The 16,749-nt window shown below is 40.9% G+C and overlaps 2 protein-coding genes across 2 annotated transcripts in view; both read right to left on the bottom strand.

Annotated features, from left to right (window-relative positions):
- The window catches only part of rcan3 (regulator of calcineurin 3), a 64,389-nt gene extending 58,838 nt beyond the window's left edge, over positions 1–5,551 (bottom strand). The window contains exons 1-2 of the mRNA XM_049595434.1: positions 5,390–5,551; positions 1,964–2,229 (exon numbers count right to left, since the gene is read on the bottom strand). Coding sequence (XP_049451391.1) covers positions 1,964–2,173 — 210 coding nt within the window. The 5' untranslated portion in view covers positions 2,174–2,229; positions 5,390–5,551. The remainder of the gene's footprint in view (positions 1–1,963; positions 2,230–5,389) is intronic.
- Positions 5,552–8,089: 2,538 nt separating this feature from the next.
- nipal3 (NIPA like domain containing 3) lies at positions 8,090–16,290 on the bottom strand. The gene is made up of 11 exons (XM_049595422.1): positions 16,067–16,290; positions 15,713–15,781; positions 15,085–15,256; positions 14,902–14,961; positions 14,288–14,433; positions 12,435–12,531; positions 12,064–12,199; positions 11,863–11,951; positions 11,672–11,735; positions 11,179–11,273; positions 8,090–9,746 (listed from the first exon to the last, which is right to left on the bottom strand). The coding sequence occupies exons 1-11, from the start codon at positions 16,133–16,135 to the stop codon at positions 9,559–9,561; spliced, it is 1,185 nt and encodes a 394-aa protein (XP_049451379.1). The 5' UTR covers positions 16,136–16,290; the 3' UTR covers positions 8,090–9,558.
- Between the last annotated feature and the right edge of the window lie 459 nt (positions 16,291–16,749).

The following is a 16,749-nucleotide window of genomic DNA, read 5'->3' as shown; positions in this document are numbered from 1 at the left end:
ATAATATGTATTTGATATCTTAATTGAGAGATCGAAGATTTAAGCTCTATATGACAGATCATTCAGATCATGAGCTGTGGTGGCACAGCCCTGTTTTAATTCTGAGAATTAATTTTAATTAGCAAATGAATAATAAAGCCAGTTATTTCAGTGGAGAGGTGGGCTGATCCGACCTGACCCGAGCTGAACCTCCTAAAGTAACAGTAAGCACTTCTAAGGCGTCCCTCCTCTCGACATAAAAGCTGGTCAGGGGAACAAAATACTGCAGATAAAAGAGAAATGTGTGCCACTAGGTTTTACTGTCTTTTTACTAATGCAGAAGAAAGGAAAAGGCTTTTACAGCTTGCTAAGAGCTTCTTATAAATATGGGGGCACATGTCTCTCCCTCTCTCTGTGTCCCTCCCTCCCTCTCTGAAAGAGCACAGTGTGATTACAGAAACAGCCCATCCTCCTGCATGCAGGCCTTTGAGAGCAGAAACAGAAGGTAATGTCGGTGCTGGAAGGGAGCCAAGAGCCCAAAGACACAAAAATGTAGGTTGCCATGTCCCTGTTCTTCACTGTAGACACCGGGTTTAGACATGTCAAGTTTTTAGCAGTTAGGAAAATGCTGAAATTTTTTTAGAATAAGTTGTGTGTGCATGTGTGTGTGCATAGAATCAAAGAGTACTGCTACAAGCCAAAAACAACCTCATACAGTCCCTGTTTGTGCGTTAAAAACATCTCAAGCAACCTGTTTTTTCCAGACCTCATCCCTTCCTGTCCTCGTTTGCAAAGTTTAAACAAATGTCAAAAGTTCTATTTTTAGCGCAGCTCGTTTAATCGAACCATATGGAGAACAATCTATTGACATGCTCCGACTGAAGGGTGCGTGGGTGGCATTTCCACTTAAAAGCCGGAGTGTGAATCGTAATGAAGTGGGGAGGCAGAGAGCGAAAAAGGGAGGGGAGGGGGCAGACTCCAACCGCTGGGAGCAACGGGTGTACAAACAGCAAACTCACAAAGCAGGGAGTGATTCATTTAAAGGGATTTTGTGTATGCGCCAGATTTAGCCTCGCTGCTTTGCATTCATATACATAGAGAGGATAAATAAAGAACGCTCGGGAGCAAGAGGGAGGGAGAGGGGGAATATTAAAAGAACTGAGGACGGGGAACGTTAGTTAAGTTAAAAAGTGATCAGAAAGTGGAGAGGAAAATATTTTAGAGACGCACAGTACAGAGAGATGGTTGGATGAATAGACTCGACAGAGAATAAAAATACTGCAAGACTTAAAGAGAAAGATGTGAGGCTTGCCAGCTGGATGGATGGAGGGATGGTAGGACAGCGTAATTGGATTAGAGGGGCAGAAAATTAAAAGTATTTGCTTTGTATCCTCCTCCAGCAAACAGGATCCAGTGATCCCCAGTGTTCCCGCTCTAAGGAGTCTGATAATGCAGTAGCGAGACTCGACACATCTATGAGAGGCCTTAGAATATATACAGCGTGTGTGTGTGTGTGTGTGTGTGCGTGTGTGCGTGTGTGTGTGTGTGACATGCCTGTAAATGGGCTTTTTGTATGAAGCCTGATGCCACATCTATAAGTGGGCATGAATAACGCGCTGCACTAGGTGATGGACTAATGAGATGCACAGGCTGAGTATGGCTCACGATTCATATTGTAATCCGCTGCCCTGCATTCATTTTCATTGGCAGATAAATAATAGCATCAGGTGTGTGTGTGTGTGTGTACGCCTTTGCAGTTGAGCAATCTGCAGCACAGCTTGAAACCGTGACAGGAGCGAAAGCTGTGGATGACATCATGCATGTGTTGCTGGGCTTTGAATCTTGGACGCGCTGACACATTCAGCAGGATGACTCAAACGTACACAGACTGATGCACCAACCCACACAGACACACACACACACACACACACACACACATACACCATCAGAATTTGACCCAGAAAGTGAGTTTGCTCCATCTCACCCTGTGTACGTCTTCTTCGAACACCGCCTCATGGACGCTGCATGCAAACAGCGCTGTGGGGAGGTCGCTCAGGTCCATCATCTCCTCCGCCACGCCGTCCTGATCGCTCTCCCCGAACACCATCTCCTCTTCCTCCTCCTCGTCCTCCTCTGGATCGCTGCTGTAGGCCTCGGAGCCGTTGCTCCACGCCTTGGAGCTCTCTCGCAGCATGTTGAAGCCTTTTAGGAGGCGGCTGGCAGGCAGGTGGGGACCACAGAGGCTGGGAGCTGGGGAGAGACGGGAGGTTAGGAGACTTGGGATTGGGAGATAAGGTGAATATACCGGCAGGATGTTTGTGGAAAAGAATGAGGCGATAGAGAGACAGTGGTGCGTGAAGATTACAAGGTGTCAGTGATAATACCACACAAGTTATGGGGTAGATAAAAGAGAGGAAGTGAGAGGGAAGATGAAGGAAGGAGTGACAGGTAAAGATGAGCAGGAGGAAAATGAGGCAAACAAAAAAAAGGAATGCAGAGAAACAGAGGTGGAAGTTTCATGTTTAGATCTACATGTAGGTCAGGACTCTTGATTATAACATTCTGTCTGGTGAGCGGGGGATGATGAAGACTTCATGTCAGAAAATTATTACAGCTCACTACATTATCCCAATAATCCTATGCTTTAAGTGGCACTAAAACATACAGTAAATTACTTTACCCTTCATTGTGTTGGGAAACAAATATTTTTATTGCATCCTTTTTAACTTTCTGAAATGCCATCATTTCTATATGATATATGCCGATGCTTGAATAAGATCCTTTTCATTTTTTGAGGCTGATGTGTATGCAGGCTGTTTTTGCAGTCTCTTTTATTGCTGGTTGCCCCGCAGTCTCTTTCGGTGCTGCTTGACATGATATTCACAATAATCCCAATAATGGAAAGTCACCACAGTCAGCTTATTGTGTGCTTTTTATCGCAATTTCCAACAGTATCATACACTGTCTCATCCCTACTGTTTGGTCATGGTTCAGTTATATCTGACATCTGCTGGTGACTATGAGAAAATCTACGACTTAATCCCAGTCCTGAGATTCATTTTTCAATGATGCCTTGAGGTACTGCTGTTTGTATTAGCGCTGCAAGCAAGAGTGGATTATCAGACATTGGGCCCCCGGGCACAGATATGCACAAGGCCCTACTACTGCTCCTAGCAAGAAACACAGACTCTGTGGTGGTTTGCCTCCTTTATTTGTAGTTCTTAAGCATCTCTTTGTATTTTTGTGTCTCTTTGTAGTTCATTTGCATCTTTTTGAGTTCAGTGAAGTCTTTCCTGGTCGGTAAGTGTTAATTTAATTGACATTTTGCAGGTGAAGGCCAGGGGGGCCACTGGGCCTGTGCCCTAGAGGCCCCTTAACCTATACATTGCTTTACGTACTGTCTGTTTTAACTGTAGATTAATCTGATGATTATTTTTTTTTAACTTACTGTTTAGATGTTAAATCCATGATAAAATTATATAAAAACAATGATCAGATTGTCTACAGGTATCAGACAGTAACATTTGATTGATTGAACATTTGATAACATTTGAGTAACATTAGAAATGTGGACTTTTACATAAAAAGGCTTCAATTAGATAAATGTTTGTGGTAGTTAAGACCTCATACATTTAAATTCAAGACTATTTAATGACTTGTTGTAACATTGCATTTAAGACATTTTAAGACTTTTTAAAGACCTGAAGACACCCTGATAATGTCTTTCACACTGTCCCGAGCTATAAAATAAATTTCAATTGTTTGTTTTGTTCAAACAACAGCCCAAAATCCAAAGATATTCATTTCACTTTCATAGAGGGCTAAGAAAATCAGCTCATATTTACATTTAAAAGGCCAGAGGCAGTGACTTTTTTCATATTTGCTTAAGAAAAAGACTTGATTAAGTTATTTTTCTGTCTACTGAACAAACATCTGGAAACTATTATTCATGCATCCATAACCAGTATTACAATTCTTTGCTCTCTGGCATCAGTATAACAACCCCTCTCCGGCCTCCAGCTCATCCAAAACTCTACTGCCAGAATCTAGACTCGGACTAGAAAACATAACCACATCACACCAATCCTGGCTCCCTGCACTGGTTACCTGTTGCTTTTAGAATTGATTTGAAGATTTTATTGACTACTTACAAAGCCCTGAGAGGCCTCGCTCCACGTTATATAGCAGAGGGGTTCCCTCTCGCACCATGAGATCTTCACGTGCACCTTTTCTTCTTAATTCTCCAAGGTGACAGAGCCTTTGCAGTCAGAGCTTCTCGACTTTGGAAAGACATGCCTGAGATCAGGGCTGCAAACTCAGTCTCATCTTTTAAATCACTTCTGAAAAACGACCTGTTTCAAACTGCCTTTCAATGATTTTAACTGCTTTATTATTGTATGTTTTTATCATATCAATTTGTATTCTATTTTATTACTTTTATCTTGTTTTATTTGGTTTTGTAAAGCACTTTGTAACTATGTTTTGAAAGGTGCTATATAAATTAAGTTTATTACTATTATTACTAATGTTTTAATCATCATAATTTCACAAATTACTTTTACTTTACTTCATTTTTTAATCTCATATTTAGCACAATCCCCAAACCCCGCAGTGTGCAATGACTGGAGGGCAAGTACAGTACTTTTATATACTTTTTATTACACTATACTTTACTAGAATACAGTAAGACTGATCATGCTGCTCTAACTGTTTGTATTCATTAATGTTTTAATTGATGATGCTGTGCAATAATATGGGTCTGTAGCCTAATATCGTCTTATCTATCTATCTATCTAAAAAGGAAGCACCACGTGGGAAAACATGAAAAGACTACAAGCAAAAAATAGAAAGGTTTTATGATGAAGTCATATCTGACCCTAATATGAAACTCCCATCACTGTACTGTGGTTAGAGTGCCATCTAGTGGTGCATTCAAGGGACTGAAGGTTGTCATTCATATTTTAATCACAAAACCATCATATATTCACTTTAATCTCTCATAAATTTGAAGAAATACGGTGAGAATATTAGTTATAGACCAAAAATTGCATCCCTTTATCAGTGTCTGTTGAGTAAGGTGCACACAGAGTACGCGAGAGCAATGACATCAATAGCATCACATGTCGGCATCACAAATGGCCGTGGCGGCTCGTGACATCAACATTTGCATCGCGTGCACTTAGAGGAAACCCCTGGATATCATGACCTGTAGAAGGACGTGCGCAAAAACGCCGCACGCGCTTGAATTAAGCGTAAAAGTGACATATTTAATGGTTAAAACGCTGTTTTTTGACGCTTTAACTAAGATACAGAGGACGGTGATAGAAAAGTTAGCTCAGAGTGGAGGCTGCTCGCTAACACATGAAGTTATCTTTCTTATTTTGCTCTCTAGCCGGTGTCGTTTACTCACCTCACTACTGTCAGTGAAAGCCGAGGCGAGCCATTGCACGCGGACTAACAGCAGGATGTTCAGGTGACTTTGTCAAACAGAAACAAGCTGCTCTTGTGTTTCTGTTTATTTTCAGACTGCTGTCAGAGCGTCCCTGTTTGTTATCACTGGATTATTGGACACTATCTGATGCAGCCTACTCCAGCGTCAGGACCCCGCAGGTGAGGCCAATGAGAGGCCGGCGGAGGCTCGCAGCGGCCAATCAGGCTGCAGCAAGGGGGAGGATGCTCTGCTTCAAGATTGGTGGCGAGCAAGCGGCGAAGTGGCGCACACACACACACACACACACACACACACACACAGGGCTGTGCTGGGGAGCTGCGCTTTGACGTGACAAGGACACCCCGGAGAGACAAATCAGCCGGCCTGTGGGTCAATCAGCTGTCTCATCCGGTGTGGAAGGACGAGGTAGTCACATGTCTGCAGACATTTAATGTTCACACACAGGTTACAGCTCAGCTTTCTGATCCACCTGTTGCACACACTAAATAATGTGCATCTAATTTGTGCTATCTTAGTTTTAAAAGCTGTTTTGCAGCATTTCATTTCAGTAACATGAGGCGACATGGTGTCAAAAAGAAGCCACAGTGGGATTTTTCACGCACCAAATTGCATACTGGATTATAGGATTATAATAGCTCCACAAATACTGCTAAATTAATGAAAATATTGTTTTAAGGCCACACTCCTTACACTGGACTGGTGTGCAGCTTCTAAGGTAGATGCATCTCTCCAGGAGCAGTTTTTTACTCAAGTAAAACCACAAATACCATCCATTACTTGTATTGAAAATGTTACGTAAAATACAGTACTGTGCCAAAGTTTTAAGCAGGTAAATATAAAGTTTAATTGTTTGTTTTTTTTTTAAATCAATTTATGAAATGCAAAGTGAGCGAACAGAAGAAAAATCAAATCAGTATTTGGTGTGACCACCCTTTGCCTTCAAAACAGCACGGACCACAGCAGGTCTGTTGTACCAAACGTCTCGGAGAACTAACCACAGATCTCATGTGCATGTAGGCCGCCTCAAATCCTTCTGTCTCATCATGTAGTCCCAGATGGGCTCCATGATGTTGAAGTCAGGGCTCTGTGGGGGCCGTACTATCACTTCCAGGACCCTGAAGATAGTTCCTAATGACACTGGCTGTGTGTTTGGGGTCATTGTCCTGCTGACGCCTCCCTGATGGTACTGCATGATGGATAAGTATCTGCTCGTGTTTGTCAGCAATGAAGACACCATTAATCCTGACCAAATCCCCAGCTCCATTTGTATGAAATGCAGCCCCAAACTTGCAAGGAACCTCCACCATGCTTCACTGACACTCATTATTGTCCGCTCTCCAGCCTTCTGTTGCAGCCAGATATTTCAAATTGTGACTAATCAGTCCAGGGCACCTGCAGTTTTTGTGCATAGCTGAGTAGCTTGACCTTGTTCCACACTGGAGGTATGGCTTTTCTTCCATGAACACCACTTCTGATCTACTTATGTAAGTATTCTAAAAAAAAATAATAAAGCAAGGACAGTGTCTGCAGTCAAAGACTTTTCTTCCTGCTCTGGCCACACCCTCTATCCCCATCCATCCACAGACACTAGATGGAGTCAACTCAGAAAACAGAAATAGGTTGGAGTTTGCAAACAATAATTGTGGCTCCCACAAAAGGAAAAGCTGCATGTCCTCATATTTGAGAAGCTGGAACCATGAAATGTTTTTGCATGAAAGAAGACTTAATATTTCTGCCACCTAAACAATCAACTAGTTGTTTTGCCTGAAAATGTCAAGAAACTGATAACTCAAAATATCATCATGGTTGAGTAAACAGTGGCATGAGATTAAAATACTCAAGTAAAGTAAAAAAAAAAAAAAAGTACCTCACATTTGTACTCAAGCATAGCACTTGAGTAAATGTACTTGGTTATATTCCACCACTGTTGAAGGGCTGGAAGTTTTCCTTCTAGTAGAACGGTCAATATCTTATCACACAGTTTATGACTGTACTTTGACACTGCAGTGTGTTAGCCTATTATACTGCAGTGTCAGGGTACATTGTTAGGACTCTCTTGTTTATGATTATCATTAAAGAAATAAGCAGTTAGGACAGATCTGGCGAGTGACATCAGTGTGATTTAACCCTGACAAAACAAAACAGGGTTTGACCACCAAATCTCAACACCAGTCATGTTGCAAACCTTGTGCACCTTTCTGCAAACAGGCCTCTCACACAGCAGACATCTTGACTTGTCACAAAGGTAAAAGTGTTAATGATAACACTAACGATGGCGAAGTGTTCCAGGTGAGAGTGAGCCAGCTGATACGGTATCAGGAACCTGAAATCAAAGCAGCTAAATGGAATTCAGCCGTAGATATAGATCATATCACTCCTGTTCTCCAGCAGCTTCACTGACTTCCTGTTGAATATCACATCGATCTTAAAATCGATCACCTTCTCACCTTTAAGCCCCTTCATACCTGTCTGAACTCCTTCGTAGCTACGCACCGTCCTGTACTCTTAGATCCTCTTCTGCAGTCCAACTCACATCACCATCTGCCTGCTTGACTACCATGGGTTCTGGAGCCTTCAGCTGTTCTACCCGTCACGACACTCGCAGTATTGACTCCCTTTCCAACTTTAAATCCTGTCTGAAAACACACCTTTTCAAGCTGGCATATTCAGTCTGATTTAATGGAGACACACATATTAGGGCCTGTTGCAACCAATCAAATACACAAGAACTAGGTTACATTATTAAGTTTATATGACACAACATTGCAATAAAAAAAACTTTTGCAACATCAGTGAACTCTTCTGCTTTCATTAGATGGCAGTTTTATTAACAAGACAGGCTTCAGTTGGTTTACATGATGATGTAATGATGAGTCTGTACACCCAACAAACCACAGATGATAAAACCAAAATAACATGTACGTACTGAATACTGTGGAAAGAATCTGCGTCATTAACACTGTAGAAATGCACTGCCACATGTGTAGACATGGAGAGTATCCAATAAACACAGCCCTTCATTCATTTGGAAGTATTTAATTAAACTTAATTATGAAACAGTTATTGCTGGATAATGGTTCAGCTTGTAAAACACTGAGGGATCACCACATGTTAATTTTGCAACAGTAAGTGCGTACTTTCAGTTTTATTTCTTGATTTGTCTGTCATCATAAACTTCAAGGCATCAGGTTTAAAGGGGAACCAAATTATTTTAGCTAAAAACTAAATTCAGACATATGCTTCCAAAGGTATATTACCTTTTTATACTCACAGTGTACATTTAAATAATTTATCAGTATGTCAATATGCAAGCATGATTCACTTTGATTCATCTTCACCTTTCTTTTCAAGGGTTTCATCATAACTGAACAGCTACAGTGATGCGTCACTCACCTACCTGGCTTATGTACCATGTTACAGTAATCTATCCAGTGTACAACTACTAATTAAGGCACGCTAAAAGCTAACTTGAAAATTAATAAATACATCACAATAAATTACAACATTTGCACCCGTTTTTTGGTCACGTCAGGAGAACAAACTTGTGGAGTGAAACCGCTCATGTATAAGAGAGTTAGAGGCAGATATTAAAGGTCAAAATGTTCATTGGCAAGTGTGCAGCTACATTATACAACTCTGAGGAGTGACATCACAGCCCTCAATGGAAGAACGGATGCCTGTATGTTCCCGCTAATGTGCGAAAGTTTGCTTAACAGTCGTGTAAGTGAGTCCTTAACATCGTACAGCTGACGCAGAGTGAAGGCAGTGAGCTTCATGCACAACACCGTCTCTGCTGTCATATTTAGCCCTCTTTGTGCGTCCGCTACAACGTCCAGCAGCTTCAGGTTTCCTCCCTTCAGTTTTGGAATGAATGCAGCTGACATCTTCTTAAAAAAAGGAATGCTATTCGAGGTTTTTTTGTTTAGAGGTTTCAGAAAAGAAAGCGTGTAGAGAGGAGTGTAAGGCAGAGAAAGAGAACATTAAAAAGACCCAGTGGACCCTCCCACTGGGCTGGAGGTTGGTCTTGTGCATATGTGAAGAGCTGAACGTATTCATCTTGGCCTTTCAAGGTCCATGAATGTTCTTTACAGTTGAATGATGTAAAAGAGAAAAGTTAAAAATCAGTTTCAATCTTGCTTCAGGGCATGAGGGCCCCAAGATGCATCACTGGATGTGGAGTCGACTGATGGTTGATCCAGGTTGACTGGCAGAGGAGCAGGAGCCACTCCATCGTTGTTGACCAGAGCGCCGTAGGAGAACGCACCGTTGGAGTCTGGCTGAATCACCGTGCCTTTGTCGTGAATGATTGGGACACCTGATGATGGAGAGGACAGGTAAGGAACTTTTGCTTTTTTTGCCCTCGATCTGAGTCATTTAATACTAAGAATCTGTTCATACTGAGTTCCGATCCAATACTTCTATTTTCTTAGATAATACAGACAACTAAAAAGCTCTGCAGTGTATTAAGAAAAAAAATCCTTACATCCAAGCTGTTTCTTAATGGTTATTTTTATTTATTTAAGAAAAAAAAAAAAAAAGTATATCGGTCAAAAATAACAAACACTCCCTTAAATCTTTTTGTCCTTGTTGCTGCCTCGAGGAAGTGTCTCTGTCCCTTTAAGAGAGCAGCCCATTCTCCAGTGTTCATGCATCAGTGCAGCTTGAATGAATGTTATTTCATTCAGTGTTTATTTTTTATTTTATCTTTTGCAAGATAAAACTCTATATGCTTTTTGCCTCTAGGGCTTTTGTTGCATTTGCAGTGTCGTGGTGAGTGTGGTTGTCGTCAGTTGTGCACCGCTGTCTAGCTCTACTCCGCCTGTGGATGAACACGCTCCATAAATGCACGAGACTTTTACACTGAGCGGAAATTAAACAAGCGCTAATAATAATGGAAAAATAGATAAACAGTCTCATACTGCATTTTACTGTCGGTTGTGTTTTGCCGCAGGCGGTGCTCAGCCCCTGCTCTTACACACAAAACAGACGCTCAGCTGAGTGGAGGAGAGTAGAGAGTTGGAGACAGCTGCACACTGTGTGTCTGCATGAAAGCTTCGTGGGTAAAAAAAACTGTGTGACAGCTGAGGTTTAACAAAGGATTGGATCCTTTATGTAGCTCAATTTACCCAGTCCTGATCTGTTAAAAAATGTCTCGATCAGCCGCGATCCTGATCTTTGAGATCGAATTGGGACATCGCTACTGATAAGCTATCTGAGGCTTTAGAACAGGGCTGAGACACTAAGCAGATAGTATTCAAAATGTGTTTACATTGACATTGTCTAGATTTAAAAAAAAAAAAAAAAAATACAGTGCATGTCTGACAGAGTAACATTTACAACCTACAAAACTCATAAGACCAAAGGCCCTTAAAACTAAACTACCTTAACCCTAAAGACTAAATGGTCCTGAGACATTTATTCCATCAGTCTAAACATTGGTTAAATAGGAACGATACAATAGACAGAGACACATGGCGAGTGGAGAATATAATTGGATTTGAGAGTAAAGTAGTTTAAAAGATGTTAAAAGCTCTAACATATATTTGTAATAACCGCTGCCTGAAGTTCTTTTTGAAAACAGATAATGAGATTTTTACAGTGTTATCAGTCTCCTTCCTCTGGACTGCTACAAACTACACTGAAGCTCGTACATTTACGTTTACCTTTTCCACCCTTTATATGAAGCTTTCTCTTTGTCTTGTATGCATGTGAGGGAAAGTAAATTCCTCTGAAAAAGTTATACCCACCGTTAGACATATCCATGGTGACATACGGCTCAAAGGCCTGGATCCTTTTCCTGGTTTTGGTGATGAGAAACACTCCAAGGAAACAGAACGCAGATCTGTACAAAGCACAAAATAATCAGTCACAACCTTTACTTAAAAAAATGATGCAAAGCTCAACTGTTTTTTACAAGATATCAAAATCTTGGACATGTTTGGACATGTATACAATGTTAGTACAATATTAGTGGTATATTCATTTTTATTAGCCATATAGCTAAGGATGTAGCTTAGTAGGCATGTTCTCTTTTTCAGAATAAGTGCAAAAACTGGAATATTTTGTGCATGTAAACATAGTCAGCGTGACAGTGAGTCAGCCTGCACGATACCAGGATCCTAAAACTGAAGTAGCCAAATAAAACTCAGCCATCATTAATTTCCTTATATAGTGTGCTCCTTCTACTGCAACATGCCAAAATGTCTTTTTCAGAAAGGCCCACGACAGACGATCACTCACCCCAACAAATACAGGCAGATGTGAAGCACATCTTCTTTCTTAAACTCTAAGTAAAAAACAGCGCCTGAAAACCAGAGAAGGAGAAATCTTTGATGACACTTTAGGTGCGCAGCAGGAGCAAAGCAGAGGTTTCCAACTCTGAAAGCTACTTCTCAAACTGAAAATCAACAGCAAAGAATCACGTTACTCACCAGCTACCACGGCAAAGATGGTGGAGAGGATGTAGTTGAGACAAGCAATTAGAGAGGAGTCATACAGCTTACAAGCCTGGGAGAGAAATCTAAAAAAAAAAAAAAAAAAAAAAAGGTAGACAGCAACCACTTAAAACATTTTGTTCACCTATAAAGAATAAGAAAAATCGCTTTTCAGTCTTTGACGTTGCTGTCACTTACCTGGCCTGGAAGATCACTGAAGCCACCATACATACAAACATGGCACTGAAGATCGGGTAGTCGAGCTGCATGTTGCCCTCGATGGTGAGAACCAGCATGCCTGACACCGCCTTCACTGTGATAACTGTGGCGGAGCCTGTGCACCAAAGTAAAAAAAAAAAAAAAAAGAAAGCACAGTTAAACACAGAACTAACAAGATAACAGTGTAGGCAGATTTTGAATATGAAGAAAAAACTGGATGCATGAAATACATAAATAAAATAAAGTCATTTTCATGTTTTGCGATACAATTTTTTAAAAGTGGCGATGTATTCTACTAAACTTTGGCAGTATGACATTGACTGGCTTTAACATGAACGCCAAAGACTCACCCAGTAGAGCGACCAGCATCAGAATAACAACAAGATAGTTAGCACTGCGCTGTTTGTAGAAGTATAAAAGCAGGCAGAATGTGATGATCTCCAGGAGCTGTCAATAAAAGTAGTACCAACAACAAATACCAAATTAATGTCAAATACCAAATTAATGTCAAATAACCACAACAGGAAGTACTACAGTTGTTGCTAAATCACAGGCAGTGACAAATATTTTTTCCTCATAACAACACAGGTGGAGGAGGCTGAGTTCAGTGCAAGTTTGTTGAACATCATGTGCACCAGAAGAGCCAAAGATTATAATGTATAATTAAATACAGCAACAGAAACATGAGATACGATACAGCAGCCCTGCAGAAGATACCAGTTTAGTAATGTTTCATTGTGGTTGAGACTGACATGATTTGATGGGTTCTTTTTTTAACTGCTGCAGCTTGTAGTGTAAAGGAAATACCCCACCAAGTGTCTCTCAGTCTGTGTTGATGACCAGGGCTGGGTATTGTTTAAAAATTCAGATACAAGTACCAATTTCAGTGCCTTAAAGTCACATTGATATCAACAGAGTACTTCATTTCAAATCTTTTTTTTTTTTTTTTGGCCGTGCAAACACAGTGCAGCTAACCACCCTGAGGTCCTCTCCATGTTTGATGAGGTGCTTTATCACGTGACTCATATTCCATGTTCTTCCTGAAATAATCCCTACGCATTTTTTTTTTTTTGGGGGGGGGGGGGGGGGGGGCTTTTAGCCTTTAATGGACAGGACAGACAAGCGTGAAGGGGGGAGAGAGAGAGGGAGTGACATGCAGCAAAGGGCCACAGGCTGGAGGAAAAACAGGAGGAGTTTGGATCAGCATGCGAGACTAACCAGGAGCTCTGTTCATCAACATCTCTCTCTCTCTTACACACACATGCAAGAACACATGTCACCACAGACTGTATGGGTTGCAGCTGTTACAGTAGTGGGCCGATCACACGTCGCATTAAATCGACAAACACTTGCTGTAATTGGCTGTGAGCAAAGCAATACAAGTAGTCATTTTTTTCTGATCTGTACACAAAATGATGATCAATGAAGGTGTCTTTTGACTGGAGAGGCTCTGATATTACTTGATGCAGGGTTATTTTGTTCGATACCTCAGGTATCAAGTCCTGTAGTAGCCCTAATGATGCTGGACAACTTCTAACCACTGTCCCTCTTGGCTAAAGCAGCTGTCCTGTGTTTGGAATACTGTATTTATTTATGTATTTGGAGACATTAACCCCTGTCCACATTTAACAATGACACAATGTTTGTGACTGTTACACCAGCAATCCAGGGAGTACCTACCTATCCTCTCATTACCTCTGTGCGACATCTTTAAATGTTATATAAACATGGTGACTCTCAGACCTCGATTATAGATGACACATACTGGTAATTGGTATTCCACCTAATATGACTCACTTGTGCAGATACCTTTGTTTACTGCCTGCATTCCTGGTGTGTCAATTGCAGCCGCAATTACGGGAGATACAAAGACACGTACGCCAAACGGTGGAGAGATTAACCGGTGAAGAGGAACAGCGGTAACAAATAGACTTTCACCAACACTGAGTCAATGACGCAGCATACTGTCTTATCAAGCTGTTTAAAAGGCTTTGACAGCTAAAATAGAGCATGAGTCATCAAACCCGTACCACAGGGCTGTTGAATTGCTTTTAAAGGGGTTGTATTGACAGAAGAGAAATGATGGGTGCAGCAAGTAAAGCAACTGTTGTATATGTGTCAATTTAAAAGCAGAAACAAATTGAGTCAACTGTGTGTGGAGCCTTGTGCTTCAGAACTTACTCAGTAAATGAAAATGCCTTACCAGATACAAGAGAACAGGCCATCCTACAAGGTGCTTCACAATGTTCTCGGCTTTGAGCTTTTCATGAGAGTTTGGTCCAAATGCTACAAAGAGGTACGTTCCTCCTATGGTGAGGATACAGCCCAGGAAGGCCAGCCCATATTGCTCTGAAATAACACACAGAATAAAAATGACATGTGTTCAGTTTCAGTAAGCAGGAAATGATTTAGGACATTTGCTTTAACGTGATTTCGTGAGACACTACTGAACATAACAGCGAAACTCAAGATACATTTACAGTTTATCTATTTAAAGATTATTTTTGAGGGTTTTTATGCCTTTATTAGATAGGACAGGGAATGAATCTGGAATCCTTGTTGCTGCGGCAAGGACGGTGCCTTTGTACATGGGACACCCGACTTTTTTTAGTTCTTACAAAATTAATTTGTCAATAAAATATGGCCTGTATGTGAACAAAATTTTCTGACTGTGTTACTTCAGTCATAAACTGCAGCAGCTGAGCAGGCAGTGTGTAGTTTGTCAAGTTAAGCTGATTAAAAATCTGCATACATTTGCACAAATCCCATAACATTTGCATCTGATTGTCTCCACTTACACACACACGCTGAACTTACTTGCAAACTCCTTTGGCTTCGATTTCTCGCGCAGAAAAATGAGACCCAAAATTGCGCTTGCTGGGGAAAAAAAAAGAGAAAGGCAAGGCAATCATCACATCAATAGAGCATTTACTTCTAAAATAGTTTACAATGAAATGAAATGTCTGTTTAAAATCCAGAGATTGGGGAACAAATACTCACTGACGATAGACACAGCATTCAGAGGTGCTACAAGAGCAAGGGGGGCGAAGGCATAGGACACAAAGTTGGCTCCCTCCCCAATACATGCCAGCACAAACCCACACCACCAGGTCTTAGTGCGGTAGAAGGCACGCTGATCCTTGGTGTCCCCTAACGTCACATGGCTGTATTTCTGCGAGTGAAAGGCGTGCAGGTAACAGAAAGTGACATGAGTAAACACAAAGCCTACTGCAGTATACTCAGCTTAAACAAAGCAAACATATTGAGTAGGCTTGGAGAAAACAAACAAGGCTGAATGGTTTTGAAGTAGAGATACTGTAAATTAGAAGTATAGGCAAGACAGCGAATCAGTGACAATGATATCTGTATGTTATTCCATTCATTTCAGTTTCCACTGACAGCTGGTAATGCAGTATGGCAGCCTGGCTTTAAAGGGAAGTGCTATGTTGACACAAAGCATTACAGGACATGATACACAGAGGTTAGAGACACAAAACCAGGCCACGTAGGAGACATATTAACTTTACTTTTAAAGCCGTGTACGCTTGGATGGCACAGCAGACATTAATATAAGCACATATTTCAGGAAGTTGTGTGTGTGTGTGTGTGTGTGTGTGTGTGTGTGTACCTGAACACTTAGAGAGATGCTGACAAGCACATTTCCAAAAATAGCGAGTAAAGTCCCAATGAGATTATCCTGAAGAAGAAAGACAGATATATTAATGTATTTAAGTTATGTTAAGTAAAATCAAACAAACCATACCGCAAACGTGTAGTTTTAGAGATACATCGGCATCTTAAACACAGTAACGTTACTGTTATCTTCACAGTTTTGCGACAATATAAAGTTTTAGACGTCAAAATACACATAAGACAGATAAATAAAAAATTCATACGGGTGTTTTAACATTTGCTGTGTAAACAAAAGTAAAAATAAAGTATTGACAGACGGTTAAAAACTACCGTATGTCAAGTGTCTCACCGTGTACGAGCCTCCGTCGGCTCTCCTGATAGCCAACATTTTCGCCCTCAGAGGCAATTTATAAATCATAAACAGTCGCCACACTTTCAGTTACCAGATATTTCATCTCCGCGTCGCGACATTATTTGTTTAACACCATTTTTTCTGGTGTGTTTATCCTCTATTGTATTGAAGAAGACACCATCTTTGGGACGCGGAGCATCTCACTTCCGGGTTTGATTCCACCTGTCTCAGACTACGCTTTGACGTACGGCGGTGACGCTACAATCACGTGACCGCGACAGTGACGAGTATTTATTTATACAGTCTATGGTATTTACTTACACATAGATAATTCAGATAACACAACGGTTTGTGTTTCTCTTTTTGTGAGACTGAAAAACGGACAAATTGCCACACAAATGTATTCCTAGATTTACTACAGGGCAGCCTGTATTTGGACAGCACATCCTATCACTCATTTAGGCAAGTGTAAGCATATTTATTGCACAATTTATTTCATACTCTGATATAATTGAACAAGCATATTTCTTTAAACTAAACTTTAAACTTTATTTAATATAAAGCTGTCTTTCCTCACTGTCACAAAGAATTTTGGGCTTCCTCCCACAATTGTCCGTAGGTGTGAATGTGAGTGTGAATGGTTGTCTGTCTCTATGTGTCAGCCCTGTGATAGTCTGGTG

The sequence above is a fragment of the Epinephelus fuscoguttatus genome, linkage group LG14 (genome assembly GCF_011397635.1).
Source record: "Epinephelus fuscoguttatus linkage group LG14, E.fuscoguttatus.final_Chr_v1".
Classification (NCBI taxonomy): Eukaryota; Metazoa; Chordata; class Actinopteri; order Perciformes; family Serranidae; genus Epinephelus; species Epinephelus fuscoguttatus.
This window is presented reverse-complemented; position numbering and strand designations above follow the sequence as displayed.

What these genes read in the sequence shown, in the direction of transcription:
- nipal3 (XM_049595422.1), bottom strand. Translation starts at nt 16,135, where the DNA reads ATGATTTATAAATTGCCTCTGAGGGCGAAAATGTTGGCTATCAGGAGA. An exon ending in GGCCTGTTCTCTTGTATCTG is followed by an intron (nt 12,532 to 14,287) that starts GTAAGGCATTTT and finishes TTTTATTGACAG; the next exon opens with CTCCTGGAGATCATCACATT. An exon ending in GATGCTGGTCGCTCTACTGG is followed by an intron (nt 12,200 to 12,434) that starts GTGAGTCTTTGG and finishes TTTGGTGCACAG; the next exon opens with GCTCCGCCACAGTTATCACA.